Below are 19,067 nucleotides of genomic sequence, written 5' to 3' on the forward strand. Positions count from 1 at the left end.
TATATTTTTACATAAAAATATTTGACGATACATATGAAAGAAAAAAGATATATTTGTACACTCATTATATTATATATTGAACCAATGTGTTTAAACTTAAAAATAAATACTTTTTATACAAAATATTTTTTGATAAAAAAATATAGTTTTATTGTTAAAAAAAATTTAAATTACTTATTTTTATTTATTTTTAAGTAAAAATAATTTAAACAAACACATAAAAATTATAAAATTATTTATTTTATTGTAAAAATACTTATTTTAAAAGTTAAACTTAAACAAATTAACTGAATCACATATAATAAATTTTGAATTACTTTAAACTTCATAACAAATTGGATCACACAATAAAATTACTTCAAATGGTTCAGTATATTAATTATTAAACTCGTATATTTTAAATGTTTTAATGAATAAAAAGTATTGTGTTGAAAAAGTAAACGAAGAAAAGTTGCATGCAGTTCACTCATCTTACCATACGCTGTCGTATCCCTCCAAATCCAAATCTTTCCCCCATAGTCTCCGCTCTTCTTCCTCCTCTCCTTCCCCATCATCTTCAAACCTTTTCTCTCTCTATTTCCTCTCTCCTCCGGTGGCAATGGAGGACCTGTGGAAGCGCGCGAAGACCTTCGCCGAAGAGGCCGCGAAGAAATCCCAATCCCTCACCCCTTCCTCCTCCCGGATCGCCGATCTCGTCTCCGAAACCGCCAAGAAATCGAAGGAGCTCGCCGCCGAAGCCTCCAAGAAGGCCGACATCCTCAAATCCGCCGCGCTCCGCCAGGCCGACCAGATCAAGTCCTTCTCCGACACCATCGCCATTCCTCCCCAATTCGCCGCCATTGCCTCCGCCGCCACCACCGCTGCCACTGCCGCCACCGCCACCGCCCCGCCCTCTGCGACGCCGCAGGAGCTCGAGAAGTTCGGCGTCACCGACGACCTCAGATCTTTCGTCAAGGGCCTCACTTCCACCACCTTCCAGAACTTTCCTCTCAGTTCCGGTAATTTTTAGAAACGAATTTGAGAAATTCTGTTTTTTTTTTTTTAAATGGTTTGAGTGAGTTCGGTTGGAAATGTAGATGAATCGGAGGTTTCTGATGTGACTACTGTGGGATCCAATGTTCGGAAGGATCTAAACGAGTTTCAGGAAAAGCATGCCACTCTCGTTTTAACTACTGTTAAGGTAAATTGAATTCACCTTTTTAATTTTTTTTTTAAAAAATTGGATCCCTTGTGTGGGGAAATTGCATTGTGTTGTAGTTTTAGTGTATGTTTTTTGAGTTTAAAATAATAGACATGCATTGTTAGTGTATGTGTTACACCATGAGAGAAATCATCTTTGATATGACTCTTAAAATTGACAATTATACAAGTCAACAAACTTTCTATACATGAAAGTTTGTGATTAGAATGACAGTTTACCACATTTATTATTTATTCATATTTGTTTATCTATTATTTTTGTTATTATTGTTAGGTTTTTTTTAGAGAAATTATTAGGTGTTTTGGTTACTGTGATTGTTATTCCTTTTGAACAACGAGAGAGAAATTATTAATGAATGTATTTCCCTGGTCATTTGGGTGCTAAGGTGCTTACTTATGCATCATGTTTTTTCATTCTTTATTTATTTGTGTATTTATTCGTTGCCAGTGGCAGCGTTGTATTGCTGTCAAGCATTGGCACTTGATTTTCTCCCTACTAGTATAGAGAAATGCGTCTGTTGTATCCATTGCCCTTGTTGCCCGCTGGTGATTAATTGAATTGTTTTTTCTTTGTGACAGTTGTTTTTTATCAACCTAATTCATTAAAAGTATCACCTGCCTCTCTTTATATTGCAATAATGTGTTATCATTTACCACCAACAATGCTAATATAGCACAAGGACTGAGAATGACAAATGTATTTGAAAATACAAGTTGTCACAAGCTTGCTATTATATAACTGTTCATGTATTTTAATTACTCCGTTGCAGGAAATTTCAAGATTGAGATATGAACTATGTCCACGTGCTATGAAAGAAAGACACTTTTGGAAGATATATTTCACACTTGTCAACACTCATGTTGCTCCGTAAGTACTAATGTTAATATTCCATGTACTTTGTTATATTTGTCAATGAAGGTGGAAACAAGTATTTCTATTTTGTAAAGTATTTTTGTTTAACTCCACTCGGATTGTTTCTTTATTCTTCAAAGAAGAAATATTGACATAACATAAATAAAAGACGTACAAGAAGGAAAAATAGAAAATATGCTAGTGATCAAAGGGAAATCTTTTCTGCTGGCTTGTACTATGTATTTTATGTTTTAAATCAAATTGTTCTAGAACAATTTTAATATAATATAAAGAAAAGGAAAGAGAGTTAATTTGGTGGAACAACTTGTTGTTATAATGATTTAAGATGATGTACAAACTGATTAGTCGTTTGTTTATCTTATTCTATATGCAAATGCCTATTAGCATATATATTTGTTCTTTGATGTCAGGATTCTAGGTGTATACTATTACATAAAAAAGGTTAGATGGTTTCACACTACGATCTAACTAGCTAAGGGTTCTTTGTATGATGCAATCAAATTTTATTTAATAGAGGCTGATATTAGTAATCAAGGAAAAATAGACATTCCTTGGTTTCTAATTTCATTCATTTGTTAGAGTTTTTTCCCAAGATCTAAGGGGGTGTTTGTTTCAAGGTTTCTAATTACATTCCTTGGATTCTTATTCGTGGTAGCATTACTATGAGCAAGAACTCCATTCTCTGGTATTTTAGGAAAAAAAAACCATTTGATTAGTGTACCGTCCAGATATGTCTTGACTAAGCATGATGTGGCCCCTTATCAAGCTCCATTGCTGCTTCTGAGTTCAGAGCTTCAAGGACTGTGTACCATGGCACTCGGATATAACTCAGTCAAACCTGATGTGCCCCCCTATCAGGCTCCATTGCCTCTCTTGAGTGAACAGCTTGGGGCTTTGCATCATCTGGATATAGAATCCAAGATATACTCAACCTCAACCCATCCCGTTGCACATTCACTTCTCTACCCCTCCAGCCTGATAAATGTTTCTGCCCTATTAACAAAGCAAATTGACCTCTAATTCCATATGAACAATAGGTTGATTTTCAACAATATCTCAAACTCAATCAAACCAATACCTCCCACCAATTGATATCAGGACTGGTCACAATTTAAGCTCCCATTAAATTTTCCATTAATATACCACCAGTTTAACCACATGAGATGGAACCTTCACCCTTTAGACTCAGGCTAGGCTAGTCCAAGCTCCCTTTCTGGGCTAATATGGTCAATGAATAGTGATGCAGAGCATTTGACCCCAAAACTGGTATAGTAGGATAGTAGATAGTGGAATAACCACTATTATGAAATTTATAGATATAAATTAAGTAATTTATATTACATTATATGCTAAAAAATTTAAAAAGTTACACAAAATTAAAGACATTCTTAATTAATAATTAAAATTCATAATTTGAAGTCAAACACAATTTAATAACAAGAGTCAGGTAATATAAAAGGAAACATAGAAATTATAGCAAGAAAGGGCAACATAAGGTTTAGCTATCCGAAACCCAACAATGAAATAGAAAGCATAACATACATGCTAGAACATAGACCCCTCTGTGACGTGAACAGAACAGAGCCCAAAGGATGTGAACATAGTAGAGACCACAGAACGGTGTGCCAAAGTTACTGCTGCAGGATGCTGTACAGGACACTTTAATTCTCTGGGAATTGGACGAAAAACACAAAGTTACTGTAGAAATATGGATCCTCACTTGAGAAGAAGGTTAAGGTCTGATCTCGTACGAGGTGTGCAAAATGGAGAGAAAAGGGGAAGAAGAAAATTCAGAAGGGAACAGGGGCTCCCTAAAAGAGCTCAAAATAATGCTGTTCATGGCTCAAAATTGTGTTTTACGACGTGGCTATCTTGGACATTATTGCTTTGAACATAATGAAATGCTCTGTGATTAGTACCACGGGTGCACCACGGGGTGCAATGCGATACTGCTATGGTGGGCATTATCATATGCAACTACTCTGGTCTTATGTGAACAATTAGTATTTAAAATTCTTTGGAAATTAATTATGGAATTCTTAAGAATATCTTAAAACTTGAAAAGTTTGGTTGGTTCTTAATGCATATTCCTTGGAATGTGAGATGATTCTTGGAATGCCCTTACTATGTAAAAACATTATTCTTTTAAATGGAGTTGATAGAAAAACAGAACAAAAAAATGCAAGATGATTATTTTGCCCATACTATTTCGAATTCACTCTGCTTCTTTCTTTCTACCTATCTATCATTTAGAAATGGAAATTGAGTTTAAACTATGAGAGAAATATGGGGGGACTACAAAGAGCAAGAAATGGGAGAGAGAGAGAGAGAGACAGAGAGGATTGTGAATTGGAATGAGTCTTTTTATTCTATTTGTACTTGTTGCCTTTTTTGTTATGATGGAAGTGCTGTAACATTTTTAAGTAAGCATCATTCTATAATTATTATGTTACAATCAGGTATGAGAAAGAATATATGGAGGAGGTTCAGCTTAGAGCGGCGGCAGAGCAGAATGTGGATACTAAGGTAGAGCAACCTGCTGTTACTGGAGGAACTGGAAAGGCAGAAGCAACAGGGAACAATTTGAAGGGTAGACCTTCTAATTCATCCTCTACTGAACAAGACTTGGACACATTTCTTCTTGGAGATCTTGAAGACAGTGATGAAGCTCCAGGTATATTACTCAAAATCTGTTTAGATTTTTTTAAAGAAATATACAGTCAAGTATTACTTTTTGAGTTTTGTATCTCGAATCAGTGACTTAAATTTTGCACATTATGTGCTTAAGCATGAGCCATTCCACTGTCAATTAACATCCTTAAGATTATTGAGAACTGACTTGATTTTGAAATGTTTGGGATGACATTGCCTTTGACGGTTAACTTATCTGTCATTATCATCTACAATCTAGTTATTTCATAATGATTATCATTTCTATCTTTCAGATGATGGTGAGGGCAGTTTTGATGATGATTTTGACAAGATTGGCAATTCAGTAAGTACTTTTTACCTGGATCCACTTTGGTTTTCTGTTTTTCTTTCTTTTAAAATACTATACCCACTTTAATATTGTTTGTGCACAAGCAAACATTCCCTGTGTGTTTGTTAAAATAAATTGCAAAATAAATATAAATAAAATAATCTAATTATGTATTTTGTGTAAAACTGATTTTGTATGTTAGTAAATAGAAAAGTAATTGAGCTAAAAAAAAACGAGAGAAACTGTGGAGCAAGTGTGTGCACACATGGAGAAGACTAACTGGAGAAATAGAAGGAAGATTAGGAGGAACGCATGTAGTGGTGATTGAGGTGTTTTGCATATATGAGACAGTTTATTTGCATAATTGACGCCTTCCTCAGCTTTTCTTGATAAGATGATTTTGATATATCTTGTTATTGGAACTTTCAGGATGTTGAAGATGAGAAGCATGTGAAGAAAACTGCTGCAACAGTTTAGGACTCTCCCAATTACTTATTGGTTGAGAGACTGAAGTAAAAATGAACTTTGCTGCTTGCAACTATCCCTGAGATATCAGTAAAGACAAACGGTTGTAGCAGCCTGGAATTAAAGAATGTTGACTGTAGTACTATGTAGATTTGGTGAATTGGTCAGAAAACTGAAGTAATTCGTCATTGTTTATTTGTTTACCTTAATACCCTATATAGTGGCAGATTAATTTTGGATAAAATAGTGGTGCTGAGCCCTGTTGCCTTGTACAGTTGACCTTGGTCGTTGATGTTTCTTTCAATTTGTAAACTGCTTTAGAACTCTTCGAACATATTGTCGCTTCTTCTTCATTCAGTGAAAATGTATAATCATATTTTTGTTTAATGTCGGCATGATTATATAAATATAAGGTATTTGATAATGTAAAAATAGCACCTTATTCCCCTCGCAAGTCGCTTGTAGCAATCTTCTGATTTTTGTTTCAATCTTAATTGTGTTCAGAAAAGAAAGGAAGTTGCTTGGAAAGCGTGCATCTCATTCCTAATTTCTTTTTATCAATTCATTGTGCTTAGCTTACGGTTTAAATCTACAATAGCAACACAGTTGGGTATGCTAGATGTATCATAAATTGGGTATGCTAACAGTGGTGTGGCAGCATGTACAGGGACTATATTCGTTAATGGGCAATAACAGGGACATTGATTGGTATTCATAATAGATTTACTTTTTTATGTAACATAAAAATGAAAACGTTAGGGTGTTTTTAGTAGGAGAGAAATTTTCAGTTTTATGAGAATGTTAGATTGTGAATTTTTGTTTTTCATGTTTGATATCAATTTGAAAAATAACATTTTCAAAAAAATCGGTTTTCCCTAAAAACTTTCTCATGGGTGAGGTGAGTAGCGCTTAGTTGATTTGAGTGTTTATTTTCTGTTTTTATTTTTAAATTTTTAAGATTTAAAAAACATGTATCGAGAAGAAAATACTCTAAGGTATCACTATGTTATCACTTCTTTATAAAAGACTGAAAACGTTAATTTATTATTTTCAGCTTTGGGTTTATTTTTTAAAATACATTAAGAGAAAATGTTTTCTAAATTTTAAATAAAAATATTTTCACTCTTATTTTTTGTTTTCTTTAAAAATGAAAACAGAAAACACTCAAATCAAGCATCACTTTACTTTTTTTAGTTGATTTAAATATGTTGAAAATCCTTGAAATATATCTGAATTTCACAGTTGATCCCTAAAAAATCTTTACTTCTCGTTAGGTCCTTGAAACTGCAAAAGTTTTGTGAGAGATTCCTACTGTTAGTCTTCGTCCAAAATGTGATGACGTGTTTGTTAGTTGGACACGTCAGTGATACACGTGGAATAGTTGTGACCCCACCCAATGCAACTGGGTCGTCATCACTTGCGGCCAAAGCAACAACACCGTGAGGATACTGCCATATTGGACCTCTCAAACTTCAACGTGGTGGGCCCATTCTCCCCCTCCCTTTTCTACCACCTCCCCAGCCTGACTTCCATCATCCTCTTCAACAACTCCATCAACCAAACCCTCTCTCTCTCTAAATCTCTCTTTACACCCTTTTTCTCCACCTCAACCTCTCCCAAAACCTCCTTATCGGCCCCCTCCCCCTTCTCCCTAGCCTCATTCACCTCGACCTAACCAGCAACAACTTCTTTGGCCCCATTCCTCCCTTTTTCTCCACCTTCCCTAACCTTAGAAAACTCTCCCTCGTCTTCAACCTCCTCGACGACGTCGTTCTTCCTTCCCTCTTCAACATCACTACTCTCAAAACGCTTAACCTCTCCTTCAACCCTTTTCTCCCTTCCCTCATCCCTCACTCCCTCAGCAACCTCGTTAACCTAGAAACTCTATGGCTCAGCGGCTGCAACCTTGTGGGCCCCATCCTGGACTCCCTCAGGAACCTCGTCTTGGACTTCTCCATCAACAACCTCTACGGTCCCATCCCGAGTTCGCTCACTCGCCTCACTGCTCTCACGCAGATTGAGTTCTACAACAACTCGTTCTTCGATCAGTTACCCAAGGAAATGTCCAACCTCACTTCGCTGAGGCTTATTGATGTTTCCATGAACCATTTGAGTGGGACCATTCTTGATTAGTTGTGTCGTTTGCCTCTCGAGAGTCTTAACCTCTATGAGGATCACTTCACTAGCGAGTTGCTGTCGAGTGTTGCAAACTTGCCCAACCTTTATGGCTAAGGTTGTTCGGGAACAAGCTCATCGGGAAATTGCTAGAGAATTTGGGGAAGAATGCTCTGTTGAAGTGGCTTGACGTTTTCAACAACTGGTTCTTCGGTCGAATTCCAAGGAGTCTCTGTGAGCATGGCAAATTGGAAGAGTTGCGGATGCTAGAGAGCAAGTGCTCCGAGAAGATTCTCACAAGTTTGGGTGGCTACCGAAGCTTGTCGCGTGTGAGATTAGGTACCAATTGATTGTTCGGTGAGGTTTTGACAGGTATGTAGGGTATTCCGCATGTGTATTTGCTTGAATCGGGGAATAACTCGTTTAGTGGTCCAATTGCCAAGACCATTGGTAGGGTAAGGAATTTGTCGTTGTTGCTTTTTTCCAAGAACAATTTCTTCGGTGTCATTCTCGACGAGATTGGGTGGTAGGAGAATCTCTAAGAGTGTGTTTGGATAGGGTAATTTAACTAGGTAATGTATTTTTTATGGGGAATTAAATTCTTTTTTATTAAAAGTAACTGTTTGGATATTTTAGTAAAAGGGATTCGAAATTTTAGAATTTTAAAGGGGATTTTAGTTAGTTGAAAGAATAAAATTTCAAATTCTATCTTCAAGAGAGAGAATTTCAAATCCTCTAGTTTGAACCTTTTCTTCTTGACCATTTGATAAGAGCATGACGCTGGCCACCGGGTTTCTTTCTTTTCGATCTTCAAACACTCTGGTGGCTTTCCTCAATGCATCCCCTTCGCTAGAGCCTTGACCTATCACTAGCCGGTCAACAATGCGATGAGCCACGCGCTGACCTTGGCTTGTCATTCTTCACAAAGGTAAGAGCCGTTTGGAGGTGGCTGAGAAAGTCACGATGGAGAGCCTGTCCGCGATGCCAAGCGATGAGATAACCAAACGCATCACGCGCTTCAGCATGTGAAACTTCCTGCCGATCATGTTTCCACCTACGTCTAGCACCGTCACCAGATCTATTGGCGCGCGCTGGGACGGTGCCGCACTACTCCGCGAAGGAGGTGGTGGCAGTGGAGCCTTCACTTTTAAGACCAAAACGTAGGTCTCGTGTGCTCGTGAAGCTGAGATGACAGCGCACTCCGACATCAGTTTCACCTGAACTATTCTGGAATCTCCGTCACTGTTTTTTGGATTGATGAAAAAGTCGTGGAACTCGCTGGGGTCTTCATCCTCGTCCTTGTCGGTAGAGTAAGATCACAAACTTGTTGAGCATGTGATGGTAGAAGTAGAGCGTGATGGAGAAGTTTACTTTTACTTTTAATATAAGAATCCAAACACAAAATTTTAAAAATAAAGGAATTTAAATTGAAGCATTTGAAATTCTCAGAATTTTAAATTGCTTTATCCAAACATACTCTAAGAGTTTTCTGGTGGTGATAAAAAGTTCAATTGATATCTCTGACGTGGCTCCACAAGTGTATCACTAATGTGTCTAATTAACAGACACGTCATCATGTTTTGGATGGAGACTAACGCCGAAGATCTTCTACAAAACTTTTGAAGTTTTATGGACCCAACGAGAAGTAAAGATTTTTTAGGGATCAGTTGTGAAATTCGAATATATTTTATGGATCTCCAACATATTTAAGTCTTTTTAGTTAAAATTTTCTTTTAGTACTGTAAAAATATCATGTTACTTTTATTAGATTAATTATTATGGTAAATAATTAAAGCTAGGTAAAAATATCACATAATTCTTTAATTTTCAGCAAACTTATCTAAATGCTCCCAGAAACAAATACCGAGCTTGAACCCAGCCCCTTATAACCATTATCATAGGATAATTACCTTAGGAATAAGGACACCCAATTAAATAAAGTTTGTTTGGTTGCTCATAAATATTTTTTGGAGTATTTAGATAAGTTTTTTGGAAATAAAAGAGCTATAAGATATATATTTTTAGGTACTTTATCATAATAATTAATTTAATAAGAGTAGTATGATATTTTTACAATAATAAAGGAAGATTTTAAATTTAAAAAGTAAGATTTTTGCCTCTTTTATAAAAATATTTTCCCGAGAAACTAGCTAAAAAACATTCCAAAAAAATTTATTTCACAACAATGTTATTTTTTAAAATTGATACCAAACATGAGAAATAAAGATTCTTCGCATTGTTAAGAAGTTGAGAATTTATCCACTACCAAACCATATATAAAAATTAGTAAATATTATTGTATTTATATTTGTCATGTGAACACTCATTTGTACATGTTTTGTTCATTTAACTTTGTGGTATTGAAATTTGATATTTTTTATTAAATATTTTTTTCAAAAAATATAAAAGATTATGCTCTAAAATGCATGCAATAATTTATAATATTGATTTGTAGTTTCTCTCTCACTCTTCATGTTATAAGAATCACAAGAACGTACAAAAATCAATTCTATCTAAAGTTTCATGCAATTGTAATTAATTTATTTTTGAAAATAGAAATCAATTACATTATTAATCTTTTTCAAAATACCTGTTTTTAAAATATTTTTTAATTTTTTTTTTCTATATTAAGCAAACACTCCTTTCATGTTTTTGTTCATCATGTCGATCAATTTTGGCTGTGACATATATTTTGCATGATAGATTGAGAAATTTTATGATTATTTCCTTCTTTTAGGTTTCGTGTCATCCTATTCAATTTTTGTTGTGACATTTATTTAGGTGTTGGATTGAGAAATTTTATGATCATTCCCTTTCCCTCTCTTTTAGGTTTCGTGTAGTTGCTTAGAATTTTAATTAAGATAGGGACTCTGAATTTATATTTTATTCTCACTTTGATTATCAGTCTATACACGTCAAATGCGTATAAGCTTGACACACACGTTATATTATATTTTTTTGTTGAGTTCACACGTTATATTATAGTATTTGTTAATAGGAAAGTTATCTCATATTTGTTAATAGCAAAGCTGTCTTTTATCAGCATTTTTTTTTCATCAAAACTAAGTTTAAATGGCACGTTACTATAAATCGAAGCTTTTCTACAATAATATTATTCTTCCTGGTAATTGATAACGACACGAATGAATTCACTCTTTTTTCTTGCCTTCAAAACTGATTGTGACTTTATATATGTATCATTACCAAAAATTACCCCCATTATAAAAACCAGAAACAAATTATATTTCCTTCGTTTCAAAATAGATTAGTCATTTTTAAAAAATGATAAAATTTATTTTAAAATTTGGATAAAAATCAAATAATGTTAGCAAATAATTTAATTTTTAAAACAAATTTTTATGTTAAAAATTAATTGAACGTAATGTAAATTTCATTAGTGTATTAAATTTAAAATAAGATGATAATTATGTTATCTACTAAGTAGTATATTAAAATTAATATATTAATTGCTATGTCAAATTTAAATTGAACATAGTAGTTAAATTTAGATTATGTTAAATTATTTTTAATGTAAAAAAATTAGTTAAAAAATTTAAAATTAGTTTTTAAAGTCTGTACCAAAAAAACATTAGTTTTTTTAAAGTATTTTAAAAAAATATATTAATTTTACAACATTGAGATTTTGTGGCTACATTGACATATATACGCATATCAAATGATAAATTATTTTAGAATTTTGACTAATAATAAATAAAAATTGAAGGAAAATCTTTTGTGAAAATTTGTATACAGACCGAGTTATAATATTAATATTATTTTAATTCAAATCACTATTATTTTTTTCTTAATTAATTATTCAATTGAAATATATTTTATTTTTTAATTTATTTAAACAATACTCGCTTTTTTGCAAAAAAAACATATTCAGTATTTAAATTATTTTTAAGTTAGCATGAAAATAATATTATTAATTGAATTTTTTTTTATATTAAAAAACAATAACATAAATTTTTATCAAAAAGTACTAATATCACACAATGTAGTGGTGAACAATCGTTTGAATTCTTTCTGGGAGATGCTTACACTTTGGGTGTGTTTCGTAGAAAGAAAAAAAAGGGTGAGAAACAAGGTGATTGGAAATTAGGAAGAGAGAAATAAAGTTAATGAACAGAGGTTAAAAAAATAAAGTAAAAATAGAGGTGTTAGGTTTAAAAGAAATAAGAGAGAGAAAAATAGGATTTTTTTTATAGATAATTGATTTTATTTTTAAAAAAGATTTTTCTAATAGTTTTTGATAATTTTAAACCATAAATAATACCTATAATTGCTAGTGTTTACACTTTAATGTTCTATTAAAAACTAAAAAATTAATTTTGGTATTCAAAATGCCCTAGGCATTGTAAATGTTTGATTGACAATTAAATGTTGTTGGATATTTAATTTTTTAATGTGTGCAAAATAATGACAGTTTAATTTGTATTCATAGTCAATGTGTATAATATTTTATACTATTAATCAATTAAAAAATTATGATAAATATATATATGTTTGTGATTATTAAATGAGTGTAAAAATTCTTTACACACTGTTAAATTAACAATAAAAAAAATAAAAAAAGGGTGGGAGTGTTGTAAGTTATTGGTGGGTGCACCAAGTTTCAAAGCACAACCTTCTTAATGTTTGTCAACTTGCTTTTTCCCCTATCATTTGCTCTGGAATTTTTGGCTTGTCTTTGAGTGCATCAAGATCAGCAGCATAGTACTGAGTGATCCAACTTTTGATTATCCTAATCTCTTTCTTTGTTGTTCCACCAACCATCTTGCCCGCAGAAGATCCAGGCAATGAGATCCTAAAAAAATTAATGTTCATCAGCCATGCTAGCGTTTGATTGTTTTAATAGAAAATGGTACAAATAAAAATTATTAGGTTCACCTATGACATAAGAAATACTAAAACAGTTTGATTCTATGTAAAAAAAAAAGTTTGTTTATTCTACTATTGGGACAATTAGTGTGTATATATATATATATATACTTCAATTTTTACTAACATTATTTTATTATGACCTTAATTATTTTATTTTCATAATTGTTACTGAATGAAAATGTTTAACAGTAAAATCAAATCATTTTTCCAAACTTCAAAGTATTTGTTCGCATTAAAAGTTTCTTTTCAAATTAAGACATGGTTTTAAATTAATTATCAAATTAAAGTTGCTAGTTTTTTTTTACATATATTGAAATTACCAGGTTACAATTGATAAGTACGATTGGTTTAGTTTTAAATGAAACATTCTTGGTAATTATTAGCTAATGATGCGATTGACATTCAAGAACTTTTAGGAAAAGGAATTAATGGATTACTCTTATACATTTGGGAATTGTGATTGTGCTAACACGATTGTTCATAAAATAAACTTTGTCTTCCAATGTTTTGTATTATTTATTTATTTTGTTTTTTTATTAAATTATATATGTTTGAAACTGTGCATAGCCATATCACAGTGTATATATATATATATATATAGAAACTTCCTAGGAGGCATACCATTAACTGTATTAACGGCAACAATGCTGTCTGATGTGTAATCCAGAACCCTGAAATATAGACAATTCATACAAAGCTTATTTAAAATCTTATCCTTAAACAATTACTCAAAAAAAATTCTAAACCATTAAGATATTAATTAGCTTTTGTATTTTACGTCGCTTACCCGCCAATACTATATGGGTCCCTTAGCCCATTGGAGAAAATAATGTTGCTTCCAAATCTTCGAAGGACTAATTTAATATTCTGCATTAGCCACATTAAATTGAAGTTTCCAAATGTGATCAATACAATTGAAGACAAATTTCTTGTAAAAGTTACAACATAGAGAATGCCATTTGGAGAATAATGCATAATAATCCATATGAATGTTACAATGAAGAGAAGAAAAAAAAGCACTTACATGGCCTCCATAGTAAGTAGTGACCCAATGAGGGCGAGGTGAGACACCATATTGTTTCTTGCACCCTTCGGCATACCTTGTTAGGTTAAAAGGGATAGGTTGTTCAAACATTGTATTGTTTCCTATGCTGATGGGTATAGCCATTTCACTGCATGTCTGAATTAATGTAAACACCGGATTATTATTATAAGTAAAATAAATAATCAAATAATGCAAAATGAAATCAAATTAATTCATGGTTTTAAATTGTGATCACGGTTGCTGTGAGTAAAAAAAATAAAGCTTTTATGTTGTAGGTGGTTGCAAAAAACGCACTTAATTGTAATTATAGTTTGATACAGTTGCTGTGAAAATTTGCGAACAAAATTACAAATTAATTTAATATTTTTACATTGAAAGATAACTTAATAAATGTTTTTGATAAATATAAAAGTAATTATCAATATTAATTATAATTGTATTAATTATTTGGATTTGAATACAAATTGAAAAACTGTAACTTCTTTATAGTAATTATATTAGTTTAATTGATATGTATTGTTGTACAAGCATTCAATAAGAATTTATTTCACAACATATTAGAGAATGTAAAAAAAATGCTGGCAATACATAAAACTCATAATATTAATATCAAAATCAAATTAAATTATAATTATTATATTCTAAAAAGGGAAATATAGAAACTCATGTAAAGCACGCTGTATATATATATATATATATATATATATATATATATATATATATATATAGCAATAATTAAGCAACTTTCTAAATATAAAAACTCATAATTAATCATAGAGTAAGTGGGTGGCGTGGTAGCTCTAGAGTTAATGATGATATAGTGCTAGGCTCTTCAATTTAATGGCATCCACAAAAGAAAAAGTAAAATTCATTCATACCATTTTAGTGAGAAGGACTTGAACCAAGTCAACGTGTGGTTTTGGAGTAGTATGCCTTAAGAACTGCTCTTAATTTTTCGCATGATTTGCATATATATTTTTAAAATTTTTTTATTCAACATCTTTCCTATTATCAAAGGTATAGGTAATTTCACCCTACAAATTCTGGCCACTTTATGAAAGTGAAACTGATTTTAATCACTAACGAGTGAAAGTCGATTCAAATTCTTCCATATCATTGTGTCTTAATAACTTAATTCTCCAAAGTTTTCGCTTTCTAAAACAATTATAGAGCATGGGGTACCCTTTATTATCGACTCAGTGACTAGTCTTGCATAAAATTATCAATGCAAACCTAATTCATTAATTATCTACCCTACACCTTTAAAATGATATTTCCCAAATTACCCTTAAAACAATAGTTAATCAATTGCAGCCCTTCATAGGAACAACTCTTTATATGATGTTGACAATCTAGAAATTTTTGTAAAGAATCATTTTTATATGAAAACTATTAGAATGTCTCATTAGACACAATCAAACAATGATAGGAAAAAAAGAAGGTAGTTAGTAGACGAATAACCAACGAAATGCAACCATATTTTATTTTTTTCTCTCTTAAGAAACACATTCATACTACCATTTAATGTATTTTTGTTGGAATGTCATGTCCATCATAATATGATATCGAACTTAATTGAAAGAATTATTGCTATTACCAAATTATATCACCCAAGTAAAAGCAAAGGAAAATGATAAAACACATTGCACTTTGTAAATGCAATTACGTGCCTGCCATCTCCATCCCACACTTGTCTCAGATACATTAGTTGGGCCATTAACTTTGCATGTGTTGTTTCCCCATAGAGCCACAACACCAGCATATATCTTACTTAGGATATCACTTCCAAGAGATGCTCCATCAATGCCACCACAAATCTCACTAACTGGGTATCTTGGTGGTTGATTATATTGAGCCGCATAAACATACGTCGACCTTAGGTAGTCGATTAATTCATAAGATTGGTTTACTGTGCTGCAAAAATGTGACACTATGAGTAAATGAAATATAAAGCTTAACACAAAAAAAAACAAAGCAAAACTAGCAACATTCTTTTGTACCCCTTTTTAATATACTATTTTTTGTAAAGGTAATATTTTTTTTTTGAGAAAACTGTAAAGGTAATGTTATTTTAATAACACATTCTAAGAATATTTTTTACAACGAGAGAAATAAGAAAAAGTAAAATAGAAAATGGTGGGATGAGATGCACGAGGACTTGATGAAAAAAGATAAAGAACAAAATTGAGTTATGAAAAAGTATTGTAATTTAATTACACTTTTGATTTTTTATTATCATCAAAATTTGATTTTAGTTTTTTATTTTTTTTACATATTTTGTCTATGTTATTTTAATTTTGTAATTTTTTTTTTCTATTCATTAACTTAACATCTAATATTTAAATGAAAATGTTACCGTGGCATTTGCACAGCCAGATTAATATTTTTATACATAGTAAACATCAAGTTAATAGATAAATCAAAATTACACAATTAAAACAGTAAGAAGAGAATCAAATTTATGTAAAAAAAAAAAGATGAAATTTCGATAATAATAAAGAAGCTAAAAGTGTGACTAAGCGAAGAAATATAATTTTTTTAGTGAAATATTAGTCTTATTATAAGGTGAAATTCACATGGGGTGAGAGTTGTAAGAATGTGACTGCAACCCACAATCTACATCATTTAGTGAAGCAGAAGAGTGGTGCAAGTGCAACCCACATCATTAATAAGTTTTAAATAGATTTCATCCTATAATACAGAATGTGAAGATTGACTTGCTAGAGCATTTCTTTACAAACAAAAGGAAGAGATAAAATTAGTGTTTGTACTGGCAAGTGTTGAATCTGTGGCTGAGAGTGACTAGACCATTTGGTTGTGAAGCTACTCTGTGGATTTCAGACCAAGACTTAAGTATAGTTTCATAGCATGTCTCACTGGCATCCTGCAAACCACTTCATCATTAAATTAATCACTTTATAATTTCATGAAGAGTAAATAAATAAAAGATGAAAACACAAAATTATGGTAAATTACTCGATAATCCCTTGTGACAACAGAGTAGTAACCATTTTGTGGTGTAATTTTATCAAAGTATAGGATTGGAGCTGCTGAGGCCAAGGCACCAACGGTCAGGTGGGGATATTTGAGCCTAAACCATGAAGCAAGCACTGCAATAATACAAAGATTTTTCAAAAATAATAAATTAAGTATAAATAGTGAATGCAATGCATAAAAATTAAACTCATTGGTCATAACCAAGGTAAAAAATGGAAAATATGAATAAAGACTAATTTGAGGGACTAACTTCCACCATATGATCCTCCAATTACAATCACCGGGGAATTTTGGGCATGTAATGTCTTCTTTATATGTTCGAGTATTGCTGCATAATCTGCCAAGGCTTGAGCTGAGTTGAAATACCCAATAGTGCTTGCATTCTTCAATGCTTCTTCCCTGGATCCAAATGGCACTGATTTCCCATAATACCGGTGCTAATGGTAAAAGAAGTTAATTAAGAGTCACAATAATCCAATTGCATGTTGTAGATTATCATTCATTAGAGCCAACAAAAACCAAAAGAAAAAACAGAGTTATTATCTATACAAATACAATACTAGTTCAGTTAATTAAACAAATTGAGTTATTATAAACCCCGTACTTGTGTTCAATTTTTACGGATTAAAAAAATCTATACAAACACAGTACCTCTATGTATACCAAAAGGGCATTGAAAGAAGCAGCGTTATCAGTTAAAAATCCAATGCCGTTAGGTGAGTTATCAATTGGTGATTCAGCACCAAAGTATGCAAATATGGGGGCACTAGAATTGGCACCACCCCAGTACTTGAAATTGACGAGATATCTTTGTTGAAACGTTGTGTAGCTTTCTGGCCTGTAGTTGAAGTGATCCAGAACCTGTTTGAAGTAAAATGTTTTCACTTCTTCGGCATCAGTTGCAACTGGGTGGTCGTGTAGTGATGTTTCCCATTCAGGAATTGGACTCATCCTTGGAATTGTCAATGAGTGTTTTGCGGTGAGAAGGGTTGAGTGTGTCAGAGAAATCAAAAGTAGCCATTGATATGACAAGGAAGGGTGTTTCATTGAACAAAGGAGAAAAAGAATTGGCTTTGTTTGAGTTTGGTTTATTTCTTTCGAAGATATATATATATATATATATATATATATATATATATATATATATATATATATATATATATATATATATATATATATATATATATATATATATATATATATATATATATATATATATATATATATATATAACACGTGATCCACATAGCATGTTTTTGTTTTTTAAAGTGTGATCCTCTCAAAGCATGTATGTAGTTTTCAATTTCAATCATAAGTTGCGTAAAATGTGGGAAGCCTTAAAAGAAAATTAAGATAAATTATATATACTTTATTCTTATGTAATTTTAGCTTTTTTTTTTTCTTTTCAAATAACGAGATAGATTAAGATAAATTTTTCAGTATAGTTCTTGCAAAGTAAATATTTTCACAATGTTTCAAATTTCATCCCTGTTTACTGATTCTTGTTATATCTTCCATGGATTGTTATTGATATATAGTTGGATTTGTTGTTTATAGAAGAAGGTTATTCGATGTGTTCCGAGTTAGCAAGGTTTAGTGTTTGGAGGGAGTTTAAGTATGATTTGCAAGATTTTAGCAAGCTTTGTTTGGAGTGACCAATTTATCATTACATCACATTTTCAAAAACAAAATTTTGTATTTATCCTAAATAAAATTATTAACAAGTAAATTATATATCAATAATAAAATTATTTATAATTTAAATTAATTCATAAAAAAATATATTAGTTTAACTAGACAAAAGAATTAATATGTTCTAGTTGTACCTTATCTTAAACATGTTCTACTTTTATAATTATTGATAAAGATGATCAAATTGTATGAATTATTATAAACTGTACCTATATTCAATTCTTAAAAAAGAATAGATGATTATTACATAATAAATAAGATAAATATTTAATTTAGTCATTGAGTTTATTATTATTATGTTCTTGAAAAATAAAAAATAAAAATTTTATCATTATATTTATAAAAAGTACACTAAATTTATCTTAATGTTAATTTACTCAATTAATTCAAAGAAAAATGCCTACATCACACCTTTCAACTTATTTATCATAAAAAATGGTGCTTAAGTGTGACGTTGACTCGATCAGACTAAATTATCCTTAAATAAGTTTTATTTTTTGTTTTATTTTTATTGTCTTTCTGTGGTGCACCCCTCTTCCTCCCTAGAATTCAAGTTTCAGCACCATTTCGATCTCCAGTGGCAGTTCTCTTCTTTCACGTCGTTTTTCAGCTCAAAAATCTTGGTGATTGAGTGTCACTTCTACGCCTTCTATTTACACGTTGAAATCTCGACACATTGAACAAATCAACTCCATGTTCTCCTCTTCCTCCGCCTATTATTTTATTGTGGAATGATGGTTGTTAGGCATGTTTTCATTGAACGGAGCAGAAAGTCATAATCCATGTCATACAATTTTTTTTATTTTTTTTAC

The 19,067-nt window shown here is 31.7% G+C and overlaps 2 protein-coding genes and 1 pseudogene across 2 annotated transcripts; 2 read left to right on the plus strand and 1 right to left on the minus strand.

The window, feature by feature from the left end:
* The first annotated feature begins 409 nt into the window (after window positions 1-409).
* Window positions 410-5,906, plus strand: LOC100814457 (uncharacterized). Its single transcript, XM_003518744.5, has 6 exons — window positions 410-998; window positions 1,077-1,180; window positions 1,971-2,068; window positions 4,534-4,748; window positions 5,020-5,069; window positions 5,484-5,906. The coding sequence occupies exons 1-6, from the start codon at window positions 410-412 to the stop codon at window positions 5,529-5,531; spliced, it is 1,104 nt and encodes a 367-aa protein (XP_003518792.2). The 3' UTR covers window positions 5,532-5,906.
* A 1,009-nt stretch (window positions 5,907-6,915) lies between these two features.
* Window positions 6,916-8,164, plus strand: LOC102666385 (receptor-like protein kinase HSL1; annotated as a pseudogene).
* Window positions 8,165-15,011: 6,847 nt separating this feature from the next.
* On the minus strand, window positions 15,012-17,652 carry LOC100815522 (lysosomal Pro-X carboxypeptidase). Its single transcript, XM_041012359.1, has 5 exons — window positions 17,215-17,652; window positions 16,814-17,000; window positions 16,543-16,676; window positions 16,338-16,450; window positions 15,012-15,480 (listed from the first exon to the last, which is right to left on the minus strand). The coding sequence occupies exons 1-5, from the start codon at window positions 17,608-17,610 to the stop codon at window positions 15,168-15,170; spliced, it is 1,143 nt and encodes a 380-aa protein (XP_040868293.1). The 5' UTR covers window positions 17,611-17,652; the 3' UTR covers window positions 15,012-15,167.
* Window positions 17,653-19,067: the final 1,415 nt, after the last annotated feature.

Source organism: Glycine max, chromosome 2 (genome assembly GCF_000004515.6).
Source record: "Glycine max cultivar Williams 82 chromosome 2, Glycine_max_v4.0, whole genome shotgun sequence".
NCBI lineage: Eukaryota > Viridiplantae > Streptophyta > Magnoliopsida > Fabales > Fabaceae > Glycine > Glycine max.

Bases quoted from the DNA above. Each gene is read 5' to 3' on its own strand.
- LOC100814457 (XM_003518744.5), top strand. From the start codon at position 410: ATGAATAAAAAGTATTGTGTTGAAAAAGTAAACGAAGAAAAGTTGCAT. The intron at 2,069-4,533 runs GTAAGTACTAAT...TGTTACAATCAG, and splicing joins GTCAACACTCATGTTGCTCC to GTATGAGAAAGAATATATGG. The intron at 4,749-5,019 runs GTATATTACTCA...TCTATCTTTCAG, and splicing joins AGACAGTGATGAAGCTCCAG to ATGATGGTGAGGGCAGTTTT.
- LOC100815522 (XM_041012359.1), bottom strand. From the start codon at position 17,610: ATGAAACACCCTTCCTTGTCATATCAATGGCTACTTTTGATTTCTCTG. The intron at 16,677-16,813 runs GTTAGTCCCTCA...GTATTATTGCAG, and splicing joins TGGAGGATCATATGGTGGAA to TGCTTGCTTCATGGTTTAGG. The intron at 15,481-16,337 runs GTACAAACACTA...ACATTTTTGCAG, and splicing joins CACAGATTCAACACTTGCCA to CACAGTAAACCAATCTTATG.